The sequence below is a fragment of the Rissa tridactyla genome, chromosome 3 (assembly GCF_028500815.1).
Source record: "Rissa tridactyla isolate bRisTri1 chromosome 3, bRisTri1.patW.cur.20221130, whole genome shotgun sequence".
In the NCBI taxonomy this organism is placed as follows: Eukaryota; Metazoa; Chordata; class Aves; order Charadriiformes; family Laridae; genus Rissa; species Rissa tridactyla.
Genome location: NC_071468.1, coordinates 68,760,926 through 68,782,492, shown reverse-complemented (window position 1 = coordinate 68,782,492; position 21,567 = coordinate 68,760,926). Strand labels below are relative to the sequence as shown.

Here is a 21,567-nt window from a genome sequence, read left to right as displayed (position 1 = left end):
TGGCTGAAAATCATCCTTTGAAGAAGTCTCATTCAGTAAAGGCATAACTTTATTGATGCACAGAGACTTCTTATCATAATGGTCCATGTTGCTGTAAGTACTTGATCTGCAGCACACTTGAGTCTGCCAAGCAGCTCTGATGGACTTCCAGAGACTTACATTAAGCGATTATTGGAATGCCTCCAAGAGAAATTTTAATGCATTTCTGATACACTTACCTACTAGAAGTACTAGCAGTTTGAAAGGATCCTCTGCTCTTTTGGAAACCTATATAGTTAACACCATTTGTCATGCCTGAGAGGAGTAGAGGCTAAGGGAATAAATAGAAGACCTCGATACAGCAATTTCTAATCTCTGGTGCTGGCTCTTACCATGACACATTCATATTAATTAGGAATAGGGAGTGTGACTTTTCTTTGTGGGTTGCCTGCTAATTTTTTTGCCTTGTTTGGCAATAAGACAGTATAGAATATTAATGTGACTTAAAATGGAGTTTGCAAATTGTGTCACAACTTGTGGGGTGAACATGAAATAAATATTTTATGCTATTAGAAGTGTGCAAAAATGTATGCGAAAAAGCCATTTCTGTCTATTCTTATCTGTCTGTCTGAGAATTACCATTTGTGTGATGTTTTGGCAAGAAATTCCAATACATAAAATTTCATTTTGAAAAAGGTTAGCTAAGCGCTATAGGGGAGGTGTTTGTGTCTGTCAAACAAAAGAGCGTGGGATTGTTTGTCACATGTTGGAAATGTAAGGAATATCTCTTAATGAACAAAACAGAAAAGCATCGTCCTTTGTGGTGTAGCAAATGTCTAGGCTGCTGGAAACCTCTTACAGCTGAAGGGCTTTCTTTGAAATGGTTTTAAAGTGACCTTTTGAAGCAAGAAGCTTTTAGTAGATCTTCAAGAAATTACCCTTACCAACTTTTACTTTGTAAAAGCTTTTCCTTTTTTTAACTATGTATAAGCCACAGTTTGTGCACTGCTGTGTGTGTATAATACGGTTGTATGTTGTTTGGACAAAGGGTGAGGTTCTCATCTCTGCATTACGCACTTGCTTTGTATAGCACCGTATGGTATCAGAGAAGCTACTCGCAGAACAGGTTCACAAAAGGAAGCAGTTAAGACAGCTGAAAGAAGGTAGGTAAGCTGTCTTGTCTGTTGTAGAATGTAAATGCCTTAATGGAAACCCAGTCACAGTTTTAGAATCTTTATTATTTCTTGGTTGGCTGTCAGCAGTTAAAAAATGATAATGATAATAATTAAAGAAGAAAAGCCCTTTTTGTTCTGTTTGCAAAACCAGTGTGTCTCTTCCTGAAATCCTCTTGGTTTTGTTCTCCCTGCTTATCATTTGCACGTGTTCAGATTTCAAATCCTATTTCTCATCTCTGTGAGCCACCATTAACCTTGTTTCCTATTCTCATAAAGTTCTCTTCAGTCCCTGCATGCTGCAAAATCAGTCTAAAATGGAACATGTCTATTTTACCTTAACCTTCTTTCTTGGATTTCCCTTTCTCTTTAGAGATAACACATTGCTTCTCCACTGCCTGGCCTTCCTTGCCTTTTACTCTAAATTGCCCTTAAGAAAGATGCTGTGCAAAATAACTATTTCCAACATGCTTCTGGGGAATAGTCATGCTTTGACTTCCACAAGTACTAAAGAGCCAGTAGGGGAATTTGGGAAGTCATATTCTTCATAGTAGAAGCTGTACTCCTTGATTGTCCTAGGTAGTTTTGCAAATCTTGGATAGTGCTATTTTGTGGTTTGGAGTTTTTTGTGTTTTTTTTTTTTTTAAATGTAAAATGCAGGTCTTACCTGTGCTTTTATGTTTACACTTGTAAATTTTTTGTTTAGCACAGAAAATCACATCTTCGTTTCATCCAATTATCATCTAAGTGACATCTTTTTTGACCTGTTGAAGTTTGCTGCAGAATATCTTGTGATGGGAGGAAGATTAGTTTACTGGCTGCCGATATACAGGCCTGAGTATGTATTCTTGATTTCTGGTATGTAGTATGTCAGAACCGATGTTGCTATGTTCTAACTGTGCTTTCTTTTGGAGCATAGTACAGATGGAACTTCCATAGTACCATCACTTAAGAGTAATGTTCAGACTTCATATTTTAAAATTTCATATGAGGGAAAGCAGATTTTGAAATAAGGGTTTTGGATGGAGATAATTCCTGACTATTACCAAAAAGAAAAAAGCCTTCACATGTCCTTGCCAAATGCATGTCCAGTCGGTTGAGGTTAAAACTTAGAAAATTAGACTTTCAAGGTGCAGATAGATTTCGAAGATAGTAGTAGCAAGGATCTTATTAATATATGTTTCTATTAGAGTACTTGATAGAGGTGCGTGACGAAGTCCTGTAAGAGAACATTCCTGTCTCTTTGGCGTTTGGCACTACTACTTTAGCTTTCTTCTGACATCAGAAAGTCAAGTGACCAAGAGATGGCAGTGAGAGGCAGGAAGAGTAGGGGAGCAGCCCTGTTAGGGACGAGAGAGGCCAGCAGAGACTGCGGGATGCTGTCTGCTCAGTAGTGCAGCCTAGGATTAGAACTGGGCTTAAAAGGAAAGACATCCGTTTGCCTACCTTACTTGAGCATCTCTTAGATAAGATTTTGAGGCTTGGGTTTTTTTTTTTTTTTTTGGTAGAATTGGTATCTTAGGCTTCTTCTCTTGTAACACTATTCATAAACAAAGGAATGAGTGCCATTAACAGTATTATAGCTAATTGTTCAAAATGACTGTCTATACATGCTTAACCCTGACAGACCATCTGTAGCTGTGAATTCTTAGATTTCCATGTCAATAAACTCTGTTTGAAATTACTGAATTTATTCTATCTGTTAAGATACCAGAGCTTTTTGTCTGCTCATTGAGCATTGGTAAGAGCATGCGTCCTCAGTACAGCCGTATAAAGTGCTTAACTTTAGATAACTATGAACTGCACATTCTCGTTTTACTTGAGTTGCTGTTTTGGGGACATCAGTGCTCTCAAGCTTTAGTTGGGTTACCTCTTAAAAAGTAAATTTGTACATACTACTATGAATTGACTTTATTCAATGAAGGTTGAAATACTGAAGCCACTATATTAGCACAGAATGTTAGTACAGTCACTTCATTTTCAGCTGTAATGATGAACACAGGAACAAACATTAAAGCAAGTGTGTGGGGGGAAGATAAGATACTGTCTACTTACCTGTTGTGTTATCAAATATCCGTTGGCAACACCTGCCATCAGGTTCATGTGTTATTTGAGATTCTAGTGTATTACCTTAAATTAAAAACAAAACTGGATTAAAATGGGTGTCTGTTTAAACCACTGCTACTATATTTCTTATTTGATAATGTTCCGAGTTCTACCTGAAAGAATGTAGAAATATATGCATTAATGCTAACAGACAAGGCTTTTAAACAAAGTGATAATGATCTCTCCCTCTGCAAGATAGCATCTCACTCCAAAGTTTACTCTTTCAATCTGACATTGAAATCATTGTTGAGTCTGAATTCTTTTAATTCCTTTGCAGTCAGGCTTTTAGAGGGTTATGAAGAGAAACTTCTAAGATGTTGTGGCAGAGTGCCTACCTTTGTAAGAGAGAAAGGCAGTTCGGTACTAGGGGCATCAAAAGTCCTGTGTAATAAAAAAAAAAAAAAACAAAAAAAAAAAAACCCAAACAAAAAAAACAAAACAGTTGAGAATTAATTTGACTCTCCTTTGTCAAAAACATGCAGAACGTTCACCTAGCAGAAGTATTGACTTGATTCCACACATGAGAAGTGACTGAAAGGTTGTTTTGCAATCTGGAAGTCTTGGAACAATGCAAAGAAGCAGTACTGTTCTGGTTTTTTTCCTATTTACAAGTCTGTATTTGGTATTGTCTTAGTTGTTTAACAGCTCACTGTTATCTTTGAGAAATGTCAAGATTTCCATCAGCACCTAGATGGGATTCTATTTTGAGTTGTGTTGCATTTGACTTCTCTTTCTCCCAGAACTCCCATTTACTTTGTAAAGTGCGTTCAGAAAATCCATTTTTATACAGAAAAAATATGAAGCTCATCCTCTTTATCTTTTAAGTTCAAGTGATAGGTGTGAAAGTTGTTTAGTTCTGCTTCTTAATGTCTGACTTCTGTTGACCCCCAAGCATTGGGGAATCATGAAAGCAAGCATTTCATATGAAATCATAGTCACTGACAATACCATATGCTGTTTTTTGTATGATGTTGTAGTAACTATTACAGGAAAGCAAATTACAAAAACTAAGACTAAATGGCTGATCAATTATATAGGAAGGATGTCTGATCTCATGTTTATCTTATTAGCTAAGTCAATACTTCTTGCTCCTATACTCCCATGCAAAAGTCTTAAATCCCTAAATTCCTCTTTCAGCATTTGGAGAAATAGAAGGATTGAAAGCAATCTAGAGAAAGCTGTTTCTATAGAAAATAGTATGCTTATGAGATAGGGGCATTTAAAACACTGTAAATGCTTGCTTCTATAGACAGGATTTAATTGCAAGCCAGCATTGCTACCATCTTATGTTAAAAAATAATGTGTTCTTATTTCTTCCCTTTAGAAAAAGTAATTTCAATGCGATACATTTATAACACCGAATTCTGATGTCCAGGAATGTCACTGTTTAATAAGAGCTGGGTTAAATCGATTTGGAATTGAAGTGTAATGGTCCCCTTTTGGGGAGCCAGAGTTAAGTCTCTTGTTCCTGCAATTTTATGTATGTTGACTGTGAAATACATTTTTAAAATCACAGTTCTGATTGGATAAGTTATTACTCCTGATTGGCTGAGATATTTTCTACTTGAAATTATACAGGTAGGCCTGTGTGCATACATTAGTGTCATGTAAATACATGTAGAAAATGTGGGGGGTGCTCTTTACTGTGAGGTTTTAATTCTACACATCTTATGTCACAAAATGATTGGAATATATGCTGTAAAAACTCGAGCACCAATACGTGAATTTCTTTCATTAGATTAAAATGCACTGCAACTTCCTAAATGTAAGCCATTTTGTGAAGAATCCGTATGAATTTTGTTTCAGATGCAAGTCTTCCAGTTCATGAGCTTACAGCTCTGTGAATGTTTATTTCTTCCAGATATACAGAAGAGATCGTTCCCCGCCACCCGTGCCTGAAACTTATTAGCAACTGTGAGCAGATGCTTTCCAGCCACACATCAAGGCGCCTGATAACCATGGAAAAAGTGAAAGAATTCAAGGTAAGCTTGAATTCTTGATTATATTGTGTGAAATAGTAGCTATTGCATTCATGAAAAGTTTCTGTTTTTCAACATTTGATCCTTATTTCTATCACACTTGAGGCTTTTTTTTTATAATAAGAGTTAGAGCTTTTGTAAAATTGCCACACGTTTCTTTAAAATAAATTGGGTAGTGTTTTAAGGGACTGTTCTGGTTTTGGTCTTTTTTTTTTTTTTTTCTCCTGAGTTTTTGATAAACTTTTCATCCTGAGCAAGCTACTTAATAGTGTGAAAGAGGTCTTTGAACTTATGGTTACTTGTGAAAGTTGCATGTGCTTTTCTTGGAAAACTGAACTCTGTGAATCCCATCCACAGAGATGCCTAAGTTCCCGTTGATTCCAAAATGTAATTTGGTGGCCAAGTAAATACTAAATGCCTTTGTGGGTCTTGCAGTATAGGTAAACCATATTCAATTCTGTTACTTCATTTTTAGAGTGGTACTCTTCAAGCTTTTGAAATAATATTGTAGCTGTGACATAAGTACAGTGAAGCACACTGGCATTTATTTTTTTTTTTTGTTTGTTTTGGAATATGTTAAGTGCCTCTCCTGGGGCATCGAGACCAGGGAATATTGCATTCGGGTCTCCTTTCCATTTTTGCTGATTCTCTCACCTAATACTGTTAAAAGAGATGCTAAACAAAGGGGAATCAATATTCTTAATGAAAACACGTGCAAACGGTGAGCAGGTGTTTTTAGTGCATTCCTTGGCAGTTGGAAGAGGTATTTTAAATGACAGGAGATACGGTTGGACTGCTGTGTCTGCATGGTGCTTGCACTAATAACGCAGCAGGGTTTCAGTACTGCATTCATAATGCTAATGATGACAGAGATTCTCAAGCAACACCTGATTTTTATTTTATTTTTTTTAAAACACTGTACGTGGAGTTCAGAGCCAGAGATGCCAACTTCACCAGTAGCAAACCCAGAGGGTAAATTTTGAAAGCTTTTGACATGTATGTCTAAGGGTGTTCATGGAAGTTTTCTGCACGAGTTCTATTATTGACAGTGCTGTAGGATAACATGTTCTAATTTTAAAAATCTATTCACCCTTCTGCGAATAGACTTTCATCATTTGTTATTCTTGTTTTGTGCATCACCTGTTCTTCAGTACATGCTTTGACAGGTTCATGTCTGGAAACGCTTAGCTCTGAGCACCTGAGTCTAGCTGGCAGGCTTACTGCTTAGATAAAACTGCACAGGTGCTTACACTCAGGACTCCAGATGTCTTCTAGATAATTTAAAGATACCAGAACCCATGTGCTGTTTCTGATGATGTAAAACTTGTCCAAATAACAAAATACATATTGACTCCTTAGCTAGTGCCTGCTTGGTTTAGGGTCTTGTTGTCTGGTGTCTAACTATCTAAGATTTCCCCACCCCAGCATCCCTTACTTGGGACATGTTTTTTCCCGTTTCAATATCTTGAACGACCTATTTATTTTATACTTCTGACACACAAGGTATGATCATAAAGTTCAATAGTTGCAGTTCTTCCCAAATGAAAGAGTGAATTTTTAGGAGTATACATGCGTTTATGTTTCCAGACAGTTCTTGTCTGCTTTACTGAACTGATTTGTAACAGTCAGTCACAAATACCTTTTAATTCAGCTTAGTGTAGTACTCACAAGTGGCTAAGAAGTTTTACAAATCATGTAGTGTCATTATGCAGTCCTTCAGTTTCCCCAGTGTTTGCCACCAATAACGAATTGCAGATTTCACAGGAAACTCATTTTCACTATTAACAGTCTCATCTCTTAACTGGAAATGAATTTAGTCAGTTAGTGAACATGAAATTGGTGGTGCAATTTGATTGTGCTTGTAATATAAAAGAGACACAAAGTAAAAAGTGAATGTGTCTAGTTGTAGTATTGATCTATCATAATTAATCAGAAGCATGAAGATCATAAATGTTGGATTCAAAACATCACAGAAGGTTGTATATAACTCACTGTCTTGTAGGCATCCACTCTGTTCTATTTAAGTTTACGATGAAATCGTGCCAACTGGAAAAGATTTCTTACCGAACACAGTGTCAGTATGAATAGACTTTTCCAGCACGTGCACAATAAGAGCAGAAGAGATGTTTGGTTTTTAATATTTAGGGCTTTTTTTGCACAGCTACGGTAGTCATTAGTAACTCCCCTCCTCCCCAATTTTCAATTATAGTGATAATAATAAAAGTAAATGAAGGCAGTTGTTGTAGAGGGCAGCTAGCAGTAGCCACCTGGCAACTTCTAGCCTTCTAAAACTCTGAAGGCAGAAGAATTAGAGAAGCGAAGCCCAGGAGTGTGGAATGGGAGAGGAACAAAACAGAAGCGATAGGAGATGAGAGCTTACTAGTCTGATGTATTGCTTTTTTTCTATGGACGTTACTGTCCCTTCTGGTATTAAATGGATAGGGATCTCCCCAATCTCTCTTTAAACCTGAAATAAAACTTTGAATTGATAATCGTAGTGGACAGGACAGTAAAAACACAAGTTCATCTCTCCAAAGACTGTAGGCATTCGTGTGTAAGAACTGAAATACAGTGGCAGTGGAAAAATGAGAATCCCTTGGCCGAACAGATTCACGTTATAATATCTGTCAACTGTGATCCACTAGGAGTCCAGTCTTCTGCTTTAGGTCATAGGAGGTTTGAACCAGTTCTTCCAGCCCAAATCAATGGAAGGTACATTTTCACTTTGGCCAGTTTATTTTTCAAAAGCCTTAAAAAATAGAGTTATGTAAGACTGCCACCTATATCTGAATTGTCATCATTATTTTTTATTTAAATGTCAAATAACTGGTAAGTGGTTAATCAGTAGGTAAATAGGAGTACAAAAACTTACACCAGTATTACTACAGCGGTTCTTGGTAATCTGTATTTGGTGATCAACCAACGGTTTTCGGAAGGGGTGGATTTATGAACAGTGTTTAACTCTAGCGTTGTTTGTTGTTCCCTTTCTTTACAACAGTATGTCTAGCTTTCTGTTTTCTGATGCTTGTTGATTTCCCTATGCTGAATTATAATTCAGCTGTAACTGAATAATTTGTTTAATTTCTCTGCTGGCTGTTTTACAGAAATACATTATCTATTTGGCTGGTAAATGCTACCTAGTTCTGAAGTTTCTAATCAGGACTTCTAAAAAAAATATTGTGGGGGAGCTCTGTAATTGACAAGGGCTCAGAGAGATACCTAGAAGTTTCTGCTGTTTCTAGAATTTAAATTATTCAAAGTGAGAACCAGGGATGATAATAAAGAATGACCAGGGATTAACGAACATCTTCAGTTCTGACTTTTACAAATAAAGGAAAAAGTCTTTGTCATCTTGGTAGTGGTGGCAGACTGGGAAAAGAGCTGGCTTGGTGCCAAGTTGACTGATCATTGCTGATCAGTGTTGGAAATCATTTCTTGGGAGGTCTCACTGTTTCGTGTTGAATAACCAATTACGAACTTTATGCCTTGAAAAATACGTACAGTTGTTTCACAGGAAATAAGTGAAAAAAGCTACTTGCCCGTAGATGCAGCTGTACTGAGCATTACTACTCATGAGCAGTACTCCTTATTCCTCTTCCAGAGGAGGAAAGAGACTATCTCCCTTAAAACACTGTGGTTCAACTCTGTTCCCTGAATTTAAACCTTTTTTAAGAAGCAAGAGAAACAAAAAAAACCCCATCCATATTGACTGCACTGGGCAGTTAATACACTAGAGGGAGAGTTGTCTCTGACACCCTCCATAAGAGACATATCTTCTCTTACTGCAAAACATTCCTGCCAAATATTTAAAGTTCATATTCTACCAATTTATGCTACTCAAGACAGAGCTTAACTAAGGATGTTTGACTGGCTTCCTTACTGAAACAAGCTGGTGCCTCATGCCCAGGCAAATTCTAGTGCAAATAGTCACAACAAATTGTTTAACAGATGATTTTTGACAACTTCTTATCTCTGTAGCATTGAATGCAGCGTGTCCCTGGTGTTCAGATTGCACCCATTCATCTCCCCGTGTAGATATAAAATGCCCTAAGTTAGAATTTGTTTGGAAATTGTTATTCTCTGCAATCCAACAATTCCTTTTGCTTTGATCAGTTCTTGTGTTGCCTATAAAACTGTTTTGACTAGTAAATGTCAACAGTGAATGGCATCTCCAGGTCGTTCAGGCTATCTTATTTTCTTTTCCCTTTTTTAAGAAGCAATTCTCAATCTATTCTTTTTCTTTAAAGCAATTACCATCTGTATTGGGCAGTCACGTCTGTACAGGGGAGAGGTAAGGAGTGGAAGCTCTGAAGCTGGAATTACTGTGATGTGGGCCAGGAGCTTCCTTTGTCAGCTCTTCCAAGAAATGCGTGCCTGACTGCAGATCTCCTCTTATCTAGTGAGCAATGATTTGCATATCTTTTGATGAGGCCTGGATTTGCAAAATGGATTCTGCTGTGGAGTGATGCACCAAGCCTGTTTCCATTTGATGAATGCAGATGCTCCTCTTAGAGCTCTGTTTAACTTGAAGTTTGTTCTCTTACATATCATATCCTCTCTTTGCCCTAACCAGCTTGGGGGGTTGAAGGGGTAGTTCCTTTCTTCCTTCCTCCCTTCACCCTGAATCAGCATTTTGTTACTTAAGGAATCAAGATGAATGGTGTACAGATGTGTGACCTCTTAGAGGTTGTGGGGATTAATTTTTATGTTAAAATAATGTTGACCCAGGTATCATTATCTTTGAGGGTCAAATATCCCATTCAGTTCTCAAAACAAGCAAATTATGTAGAATTACATTTAAAGCACACCCAAAAGGTTTCAAAATATATTATATGTTTAGATCAAAGAAGGATTACTGACCTGCAAATTCAGGGGAAGAATAAGCGCTCTTTTCCTCACAGTGGCCCTGTATGAGACCTGGAGAAGCGGGTAAAGGCTGGCTGTGGGAGGAGAGTATCTTAAGTCCTCCTTGTTTCCTAACTGCCAATAGTAACTTTTTTTTTTCCCCACGGACATGTTAAAAGCCTGTTGATCGTCAGCCTGAGAATGGTTTTAGAGATGGCAGTCTCATAGGTGACCAAAAGGCAATAGATAGTACTGTGTCTACAGTGGCTTTACTGAGGTCATTTTCTGCTGCTGTTTTCCAATATTGCAGTATTTAAATAGAACTAATTGGCTGCTACCGGTGTACATGCTTTACATGTTTGATATCTACATGGCACTTAACACTTAGCAAGTTAATTTGAGCCAGTGGCACACTGCTGCTATCTGCTAGGTTAGCAGATGAGAACTACATCATTGGATTATCTTCTTGTGTCCAGAAGAGGGCACTTGTACATGCACACTAACCTCTTGCTATGTTGAAAAACCTTTTGTTTCACTCCTTCAGAATGCATATTAGGGTATCCAAAGCAAGATGAGGTGTTGATCTTGCTAGGTGAAAGCCTGAACAGGCTACAAAATAGCTGAAAGCGGGCGGGACTGTCCACTGCAATTCAGCTGATTCTTACATTGTAATACTTTTGTAATGGATAGAAATACTGACTTAAGTCTACTTCCATGTCCCTATTACTTACGCTAAAGCATTCAACAGTAACCTCATTTTCAATTACAAACAAATAACCCTGAACCGAAACTTAGCTAATGAACCAATCTGTATGTTGCTGCATTGATGAAAAAAATATAGTAATGAGGATGCATTGAGAAGAAGCATTTAGTGGGATAGAGGTTTAGTTCTGTCGTATGCTTGTTTTTATTTTCTCTTTGTACAGTTCAGTTGTTCTATGTGGGGCTGTTTATCTCAGTTCCATCCTGCTATTGAGCATAATAAACTGACATCAACCATAAGCGTGAAATGGTTTTTAAAAGTTGCCATCAGTTTTCTTTAGCGCTCAGATGCAAGTTTGATGTATTGTTTATCTGAGAGTATTGATAACTTTAGTTGACAGGTATCTTAATTGTATAAAGCTGCAGTACACGGTGAACTAAACCTTTGTGTATATAATGGGCCAATTTTCTAGACTATGTTCCTGGCTGATGTCAGCTAGGTATTATGTGTAGGGATTTACTGTGTCAACTTTTAACTTTCAGAAGTACCTGAATACTGCACAAGAAAAAAATCCTCCGATAGCGCTCCGATAGCCTAAAATGAGCAGGAACTCATTTTAGTTATTTATGGTGGTCTCCGGTTTGTATCTGCCTTCCACAAACCTATAAGTGATTAGTTTCCTGAAAAAAGACTGTCTGGAGAATTCAATCTTTGTATTTTCCTTTATAAAAGGCTGTGTGGCATAGTACGTATGCTCTCATTTTTTCATGCAAAGGTTGGATTCTGGTGATGTTAGCTGAGATGTTTCCAGTGATGCAGCACTGCTAAAACTTCAAGTGTCTGGTACTGACAACTTGCATCATTGCAAAATGTACAAAGTAAAATAATGAAAATTTGAATGAGTAGGTAAAAAAAACAAAACAAAAAAAACCCAACAAAAACTCCTTGTCTGCTTACAGCTTGTATTTGATCAATTTCAAATGAGAATCCATTGCATGTGGATTTTCAGTTCTGTTAAATATTAAGACTTTGCAGTAGGATGTATGTGTTCTTGTTAATCCTTATGGAAACCTTAGCATTCTATTTCTGGAATTCTTTAATCAATCTAATGACTTAAATGTTTGCCATTGAATTGGGAGGGAAAAAAAAAAACCAACCAAAAAACAACAAAACAACCACTGATCAACCAGCTTTACTCTTGCTTGTAATTGTCTGAAAAAATCTGGAGGAAAACCAATGGCAAGACATGCTCAACATACTACCATAAATCCTAATGCTTGCATTTTGATACCATGCAGGATCAAGATCAGAATTCTTACTTATTGGACGGTCAATATACGCCATACAGGGGACACAATTCATTCCGTGAGAAGTATTTCAGTGGTGTGACAAAGAGGATTGCCAAGGAAGAAAAGGACAATCATAAGTAAAATGTAATATAAACAGATTAAAAAATGAGGAAAGAATGAAGATCGTGTTTCTTTGTAAGGACATCTGGATGTGAACATTCATTTGGATGCTTCAGAAAAATAAATACTGCTTTTAATTTTAAAACAAGATGAAACCCACAACACAGGTTGAGAGCAGTTCTTTTTAATTAGCTTTGTTTATAGCGAATTTTATTGTACAAGTTTTTTGAGTCTTATTTAATTTATATTTGTACTTTCAAGTACTAATGATGATTGACTAAAACCATTATTATTGCTCTTTCACCATTAACGTTTACAAAAGAGTAGTAGTATTATTTGGCTTCTTAAACTGTGAACATCTGGCTGTTTTAGAAACACGTGGTGGTGATAAAGGGTTGCTTGTTAAGAAGATCATTTTCATTTGTTTTGTTTTTTTGTAAATGGTATACAATAAAACAGAAAAGATTGATGTGAGTTTTTTTTTTTTTTCAATTGTTGCATGCAATAATTGCTTGTATGAATTCCGTTTGCTCTGGCTCAGGCAACCAGTGTTTGAAACAAACAAAAAACACAAAGAAACAAATGCGCTCGTGCGCGCACACACACCTCCCCAAGAAGAAGAAGCCTCTGTGACCTAAGAAACTCTGGAGAGCCTGTTAAATCCTGTGAAGCCTGTCCACATCTGAAGCTCATCTGTACCTTGGATTTGCTTTTGCATTCCTAAACCTTGACTCTTGGTCAAGCCAACTGTCTGCAATTTTTGGTTCAGAAACTGATAGTTAAAGCAGTAACAACAAGAGCATAAAATCAGTAATGGTTCCCTAATGGTATTAAGCCTAATCAAATCTTTGAAATTGAAGCTGTATTTGTTGAAGGGCGAACTTTGCTGAATCCCCACCATGTCCATCATGAAAATACCTCATTTGAAAACCACTAAGCCCATTAATTCAAGATGTTAATGGCTCTTCTCATTTTGGTGGTCAAATATGGTCAAATATTCTTCAGCAGGGCATTGGTGAATGTATCTACTCGCTCCAGCCAGAGAAAGCCTTGCTTCTCAACTTGCTGCGAGTTACTGGCTGTGGTCGTGCTACAGTCTTTGTAGATTATAATCTTTAAGTGCCTCTCCAAAAAACAAATGATGCCTAGGAAGGCATGAGTCTTGTGGGTATCTGATCAAGTTCATTAACTAAATTTGCTCTTCTGTGTGTTGTGGTCCTCAGCTGCAACAGGGAGAGCTCACATACTCAATGACAACTTTGTCTGACCTTCTGGATCTAATCTATGGTGTATTAGGAGGTTCTGAAATAGTGATTTATTTTCTGTGTTTCCATTATAAATCACTTTGTTTTGAGACTTTTAATGTCAGCCATATAATAGTTGTTCTGGGCTAAACTTGGAGCGAGATCAAAGCTCTGAAAATTTTTTCAAAAGCAGAATTTGAATTGATCACTTTCAAATACTACATCAAAAAAATTACTGCTTCTGAAAAACTGTCTTCGTGTAACTTCTGACTTCAATTTTAGCATTGCAATTTGGCATTCAGCTTTTATTACTTTACAAATTAAAATTACTTTCTGTTCTTCATAGGCAAGGAATTTTTCTAGATGGATTTATTATGTATTTATAACTTCATTTTCATAAAAGTTACCTTACATAGACATGATCTAAATGGTTATACAAGATGTAAGGTAGTGGCAAATCTGGCTCAGTCTATTCAAAGAGAATGATTTAGTTTATTTCTCCTCTGCCTGGTCCAACTTTTCGTCCATTCAGCAGCGGTGGTGTGGCCTCTGTTTAGCAGTTCATACATAACAGCTCTATCATTACTGAAGAATACCATTTTGAACAGAAACTCTTAAGTGTATTTGGGGTACTACCTCAACATCTGCTAATAAGGAATAGTTTAGAATTGGAATCAGATGTTCAAGCTCTGCTTGGTCCCCAACTTTAAAGCTATCATTTGGAAATATTCCTGATCTCTAACTTTCTCCTCGCTTAAAGTGCGTCCTCCAGCTTTCGTACACCCAGACTCGCAAAGCGGAGGTGTTTATAGCTGCAGAGCCGTGTCACAGTCCTTGTGCTCGCTCTAGCGAAGGACTGAGTTATCCTTTCGGCAGGATTTGGCCATCGATGGCCGCGGTTTCTGGCGCTTTTGTTCGATCTGGTTCCATTCAGTCTCTTTCCATGAGGTTCCAGTTTCCTGTCCCTGGCAGGGAGGGTCATTTCACGAGCCCGCGCTGAACTCATGCCGTTGTCATTCTCTCCTTTGGGGTGGTTTGTGCCATTTTCCAGTTTTGAAAAATAAACGTTATTTTTGGAGCGCTTTGTTGCGCTGCAGCAAATTGGATAGAGGGAGGAGCTGAAAACGGCTGCGAGGTCATATGGGCAGAGGCTGTCTCCTGCTGCAGGGAGCGATTTGTGGAGGCAACAAAGGGAAGGAGCCCCCTCTTTTCACAGAATACCTTTGCCTGGTGGTGGTGTTCCTGGCTGCCAAGCTTCCCACGAATCTATAGGAAGAGGAAGTGGAAAAGTAGCAGAAATAGATTTTCTCTGCATTAATTATGTGCCCTATCTGCTTATCTCTAATATTTTTTTTAATTAGTGGCGAGTTGGACAGAAGTTTGACAGAAGGTCAGGGTTTGATGAAGTTTTACAGATAAGCCAGTTTGACAGAAGGTCAAGGTTTGATGAAGTTTTACAGATAAGAGGGAGCTGCAACTTTTCTTGAAATAGGCAGAGGTGTTGAAGAAAAAGACCCAGGTAATCTCTTCCAGGGAGAAGGTTGTAATACGAGTTCAACTCTAATTATCAGAGAACCCACATGGAAACAAGACCTGGGGACAAATACTCTAACCATGATTTTTGTTGCCACTGCTACGACCAGTGCTGGTCCTGTTGCTTCTTGATCTTCTCTTTAAAACAAAAAGACCCAAATGAAAGCATACGAAGAGCTTTTTTAGAAGGAACGTAAAGGTCTTGGCTGAACTTTCCACTTCTACTCAAGCTGTGACACCAGCTCACAAAAACTTAGACTCGTTGGTTTCTCCTCATCACTCCAATGAGAGGAGTTAAGCAGATATGTCAGCTTGCTGAACATCTCAAGGAGAATGCAGTCCTCCCTTTAAACCAACCTAAGAAACTGTTGTCTGTTATTGGGACAACATCTGACTCTGGACCTCCTCTAGTAGAGCGGGATTTTTGTTTCCATACCAGCCGTGCTGGGCTTTGTGCTGGTACCATGCACTAAAGCAACTTCCACTCGCTGGATGTGGGCACTTCAACAGCAGCTCTTGAAGTTTGGTTTTGGTGGATCTTTCCTTCCTCTCTACCTGTTCAGTGGTGCTGGAAGACTGTGGTGGAAGTCCTTAACTGTTTGCCACCTCTTCTTTGTCCATTAAAGTAGTATGTTAGTTCAGAGTTGTGACTTGTAAGAGGGTCATTGGTACATATGGAAGTTGGCAGTAGGCAGTGATCTCAGTGAAGGGTCATCTGTCCAAAAATACTGAAAAACACTGCTAAGAAGATAAAGTATGGGCTTTCTCTCACTGTTTCGATATTACAGTGAACAGTAGAGATGTTACAGGGAGGAAGCACCTTAATAATTCTGAATCTTCTCTTTCTTTCTCTCACTGCTTTTTAAGATTTCTTCTTAATGATTATTTCAACTCTCTCCAGGACAACTCCACGGCCTTAGGGCCGCCATCCAGAGAAGGGTGTCACAGAGAAGGTGACCCTGTGACTTTGCACTGTCCTCTGGCCACAGGTTTTCCAGAGACAAACATGTCCCGTGGGAGAGGGCAAGTCTGGAGCCGATGATACGCAGTGGTTACCAGTTTCCCTGTCGAACAGCAAGCAGCTCTGGGGTTAGCTGACAGGAGGCCGATGAAGTCTCCAGAAGGCAAAGGTTGTTCTCTGCTGGCTCAGCTCCCGTCACCACCATGTTTCTCTTTTCTGACACTCTAAGAAAAAATGAATGCGTTCTTTCTTTGCTGTTTAGCTTGGTCTCCAGTCTGAACTGAGGCCCAGAGTTGAACAAGGCTGTCTTTTCAGTCTGGAAACTTCTTCCCTGCTCCTAAAAAGAACAGAGTTGTGGGTACCCGGGAGAACAAAGAGGCCGGTATCCCTCTGCCTTTCTCTTCTGTTTGCTATTTGGAAAAAAAAAAATAATTTTTTAAACCTTATTCTCTTATGTCATCGATTTTGGTGATCACTCATTTAAAACAGTGAAATATAACTTACCTGCCTCCGTGCTACCCTTTTTAATATGTTTCTTTGATGTTCTCTTATTGGCTTATTGGACTGTAAAAATCTGTTGATGTACGTATTCTCACAACTGTTTTCATTATAGTTGTCTATCACTGTGGCTGTTATTTTGTACAGTGCCTCTAATCAGTTACAGCTTTGCTGAGCCTGTGGATGTGGAGGACACCTCTCAAAAGAGATGTCAGCTCTCTTTCAGCTAAAAGGCCCATCAAACCCAAGATGGCAGAGAAAGGACAATCTCTCTGGCTACACTTAAGGGTATCGGACCTCCAGGCAGGTTTGCCAAGTAAGATCTTTTCAAATTCTTGTATGTTGCTTAAAATGAGCTGGGCAGCTGAAAGGTAAAATCCATTGATTAAGAGGGGAGATCTTAATGTCTTACTGCCACTGTTGCGATCTTTGGTATCTGTGCGCTCAGTGAGGTTCCTGGGGTGATACGTTGCAGATTGCTGACAGCCCAGAGCAGACGCTGCATGTCAGGTTTCACAAGGAGTATTTTGAGTACAACTGGGTAGGAACAGGACATTTTCCTTCATTTAAAATTCCCCCAAAGTTATTTTTTTTAAATTCAGTTTTCAGGTGATGGAAAGAGACTATGTGGTACGAAGATACGATGATTGCCAATGACCATCTGAGATTCTAATCCAAAATATCTGTTGGTTAAAATAAAAAAAATCTTACCTTCTAAAGACGTCAAAACAGTATAGTGTTATCACTGTTTTAATTGTCTCCCAAACGAAATGTTATTAATCTTATTTAAGAAATACTTTTCAATTTTTTTTTCAATGAAAGTGCCTCTTGCTGTATAAAATTCTGATCTAAAACTTGTTCTTCATGGATTCATTCTAATAAATTTTGCACTAATAAAGTGCAAAATAGCAGGTCATGTTACTGTATGTGATGGGATAAGTAATTAATTCTAATCAAATACATAACTCGTAGCTAAACAATCTCATCTCCATAAGGAGATAATATTGGCACGATAGACATGTAGCAATTAATTGTCATACTTCCGTCTACAAGAGTCTGTCCCGAAAGATGGGATGTCTCTGAGTGATGACCAAGGATGGATGTTTAGTGCCACGACCGGGCAGCCCAGGGTGCCTTTGCTTTATCCTGAGACTGTTAGGAGAGATTTCCGCTGAAGATTAGGAATTATGCCAATGATTGCATTTTGGAACAAGACTAATCCTTCATCTGTCTTTTTTTTCTGTCGAATGCAGCACTGGGAGAAACGCAAGCAGGTAATTTCAGTACAGGATAAATTTAGATATAAAAGTTTTTAATAAGTAATAGTCAAGGTTCAAAAATACTGTGCCTTTTGGATGGAAATGAAATGTAGCTTTTGTTTATGTGGACTGTGAGTGGTTGGATGTGTTCAGTTGGAAGGATAGGTCCTTACAGGCAGTCTTCTCCACCGAGCTGTGGTACTGTTCTTCATGTGAGCGTGTGCAATGGGTGGAATGATGCTTCTCTGGCCACACTTCATGCCTTTATAAATTGTTCTGCTCCACAGGTTTCTTTTGAGGCTGTTTGCATAAAGCTGTGGGATCCTGCAGTTAGAAGCGCCAGGCAGACTGCAATGTGTTTATTGCGGTAGCAGTTGTGGCAGAGACTAGGATAACCTGAATCATGAGCAGGACTCATAGAATCATAGAATCATAGAATTGCTGAGGTTGGAAGGGACCTTTAAGATCATCAACTCCAACCATTAACCTACCCTGACAAAAACCACTTCTAAACCATGTCCCTAAGTGCCCCATCTACCCTTTTTTTAAACACCTCCAGGGATGGTGGATCCACCACCTCCCTGGGCAGCCTGTTCCAATGTTTAATAACCCTTTCAGTGAAAAAATGTTTCCTAATATCCAATCTAAACCTCCCCTGGCATAACTTGAACCCGTTTCCTCTCGTCCTATCACTTGTCAGCAGGGAGAAGAGGTCAGCCCCCATCTCTCTACAACCTCCTTTCAGGTAGCTGTAGAGGGTGATAAGGTCTCCCCTCAGCCTCCTCCTCTCCAAGCTAAACAACCCCAGCTCCCTCAGTCGTTCCTCATAAGGTTTGTCCTCCAGACCCCTCACCAGTTTTGTAGCCCTTCTCTGGACACGCTCCAACACCTCAATGTCCTTCTTGTAGTGAGGGGCCCAAAACTGACTCAACGCTCCTGTCGTGGGGAGAACCTTTTGTCTCGCTAAAAAACAAAGCCCTAGCAATTTAGGGAAGTCTTGGGAAGTTCCCACACTCTCTTCAAAATGCGTATGTGGCAGGGGTACTCCCTTGGATGCCTTTGCTTGAACCTCACCCCTTTACACAATGCTCCCTGGAAAAAAAGTAGTGAAGTTATGTGAGAAAAGGGGCTGATTTTGCTTAATGGGTATGTATTTGTCAAAGTTGGCATTTGCAAAATGTCGTGTTTTAGTCTCCGTGGCTTGCAACAGGAGCTGTCACAGAGGTGTGTGTGCACCCATGGGTGGGTGCTTTGATAGTGGCTGCTGGAAAGCGGCTTCTTCAGTAGCGCGGTGCCTCTGCTCCATCCGCGAATTGCAAAGCAGCCGATACGGGCAGTGGTGAATATTTGCCCAATATTCACCACAAAGCGCCCAGGCACCCCCTGCGTTTGTTCTGCCTCCCTGTTCTGGTGTTCCCTCCTGGGAGCAACATGACGAGCTGCAGGGCCGAACTCCACAAACTACTGCTCTTTGCGACCGGGAATGACCTGCCAAAAAGCCGCACGGGCCCCGTGCCGCTGGGGCCAGGGAAGCGGGACCTCCCCTCTCACCCCCGGCCGCCTCGCCTCTGCATAAAGCAATGAAAAATTCTCCTTCAGTAAGAAACGAATTTTGTAATCATCATCGAACAGCGTTTGTAGCCTTATGTAAAGATGTCAAGGAAGACAAAGATACGGACTATTTCTTTATTAAATATAGATTTTCATTTGGTTTTTCTTTTTACTCTAAAAGGAAGTCAAAACATGTTTGCGCCAAGAACTGTTACATCCAACCCCCCCCCTTTTTTTTTTAATTGTATTTTTTATATGCTTGGCAGAATTAATGATGAAAATCTTTCCAGCTGTGACTTTGCCAGAGTCCCTTTCTGAAGCTCCTACTAATTTGGATTAAAACTGGATGGATGAAAAAGCCTCAAACAGCAAACCCTGGCAGTCAATTTGCTGAGGCCCCACAGCGTATACTTCTCCAACTGTTCTTATCTTCTGAGTCACAAAAAAAAATAAAAAAGAATGAAAATAAGCAAACATAATTTTGTAATTACACAGTTGTTAGCGTTCTCCCTGCCTTTCCACGACCCAGGCAGGGGCAGCGGGTGTCTGCGTGCAGGGCATGGACCACGCAGCCCGTGCAGGGCATCAGGGCATGGACCGCGCACACGGCCATCGCCTCTCGCCCGCCCGAGCAGCCTCCCTGGGCTCCCCTTTGCGGGACGGACCTCTGGCTTTTTTGCAGGGCGAGCTTTTGATTGCAGGGTGTTGGAGTTTTTGTAAGCCCTGTCTCATACCAGCTGCTCTGCGTGTTCACAGCCAGCCTGCGTTTTAGGGAGAGTTGCCACGCTGGGAAGGGGCTGTTCAACACGGCAAAGGCGGATGTGCAGTCTTGCCATCTCAGAGACGTGAAGCCACCCAGCGTCCTAAGTTCTGGCTGCTGGGTGCTCACCTCGCTTGCTTAGTTCTAGCAGTGTTGGCGCCGTGTTTTCTTACTCTCCAGGCTTCCTGCAGCCAACAGCTGCAAGCTCTCCTACTGCCACAAACAATTAAATTAATTTCTTTAAATTGGACAGATCGATCTCTGGCAAGCGGCCCACGTTCCTTTCCCTCCTCCCTCTCGCCAGGAGAGTCTTCTGGAAGCTTGTAAGCTTACTATGATCTTGCTCAGCGTGTTCCTCTCCTGGTGACCACGCTGGGACAGAGAAAAGGCAGTGCTCCGAACACGGGCAGTGCCCTGGGATGCCGACAGCCTCTTCCCGTGGCCTTGCCCGCTCCATGTGTGAGGCTGCAGCTCACAAGGACATCGGAAAGCTACCTGTGAGTACGTTAGCTCAGATGCCAGCGCTCGCCAGAGGGGATGGCAGGAGCTCCTCACTGCAGGTGGTCTGAGCACCTTGCTGACCTGCATGGAGAAGGAGTACTACTACTCATATTTATGGCATATTCTGTTAATTATTTTGAACAACAGCAACAGCAGCTTTCCCAGATGGACCACTTAAAATGTTTGGTGAATCTGAAGATCATGAAGGACATGGCCTCTGCTAAAGATTTATGGGGGACGGTGTAGGCAGCAGCATCTCCCGTCTCCAGGCGGTGCCTGCTGGCGCTGAAAGCCGTGCAGTCCCTCTGATCTCTTGCGGAAGAACTACCCCTTCCACTCATTTCCACTTGGCTGAGGGCTTCGTTTTTAAAAGGTGCGCTCCTTGTCACCATTAGCTGCTGGTTTTCTCCATTGGCTGTTGAGCAAGTGTGAGCTGCTGCTTGACAGGCTCCGTGAGTTGTGTCCCACCTGCCATGGAGGAGCAGGGGAAATGCACAGTGACCGAGCTCTTCTTTCCTTCTCAGGACGCCTTGAGATAGGGATGAATGTAGTCTCGAGGAGGCAGAAAGGGGAAAGTGAAATGTCCCAGCTGAAGTCCAGCCCAGCTTTCAGTCAGGAGAGGCAGCACTGGGGCATATTTTCAGCCATCTTCTTGCATATTTCCATACCAAATGGGCACAGTGAGGCTGGTTAATTCACCTTCATTTTATATATGCATGTCAGCTGCTGCTTCTGTGATGCTGGATAAGAATATTTATGAAATAGTTCTGCCTCTTCATTTTCATCTACTTCGTCCATCCCAAGATGGACCAATTTGTTTTTGATATCCAGCAAAAAACAAGAATTCAAGAAACACACAGGAGAGCAAACACCTAAACACAGAATAGCATCAGAATTGTCTAGGTTGTAAGGGACCTTTCAGATCATCGCATCACTAAACCATGTCCCTCAGCACCACGTCTGCCCGTCTTTTAAGTACCTCCAGGGATGACGATTCTACCACTTCCCTGGGCAGCCTGTTCCAATGTTTGATAACCCTTTCCGCGTAAAAATTTTTCCTATTGTCT

At 40.1% G+C, this 21,567-nt stretch overlaps 1 protein-coding gene across 9 annotated transcripts in view; it reads left to right on the top strand.

Annotated features, from left to right (window-relative positions):
* Window positions 1–17,720, top strand: part of TRMT11 (tRNA methyltransferase 11 homolog) — a 33,183-nt gene extending 15,463 nt beyond the window's left edge. Inside the window, exons 10-13 of one of the 9 annotated variants that reach the window (XR_008465516.1) lie at window positions 1,070–1,142; window positions 1,858–2,009; window positions 5,119–5,239; window positions 15,960–16,043. Coding sequence is in view for 5 of the 9 variants with exons in the window: in XM_054195790.1 (XP_054051765.1) it covers window positions 1,070–1,142; window positions 1,858–1,989; window positions 5,119–5,239; window positions 15,872–16,012 (467 nt within the window). In the remaining 4 variants the exon portion in view is untranslated. The other 8 variants (XR_008465517.1, XR_008465514.1, XR_008465515.1 and 5 more) reach the window with 8 other exon arrangements.
* Window positions 17,721–21,567: the final 3,847 nt, after the last annotated feature.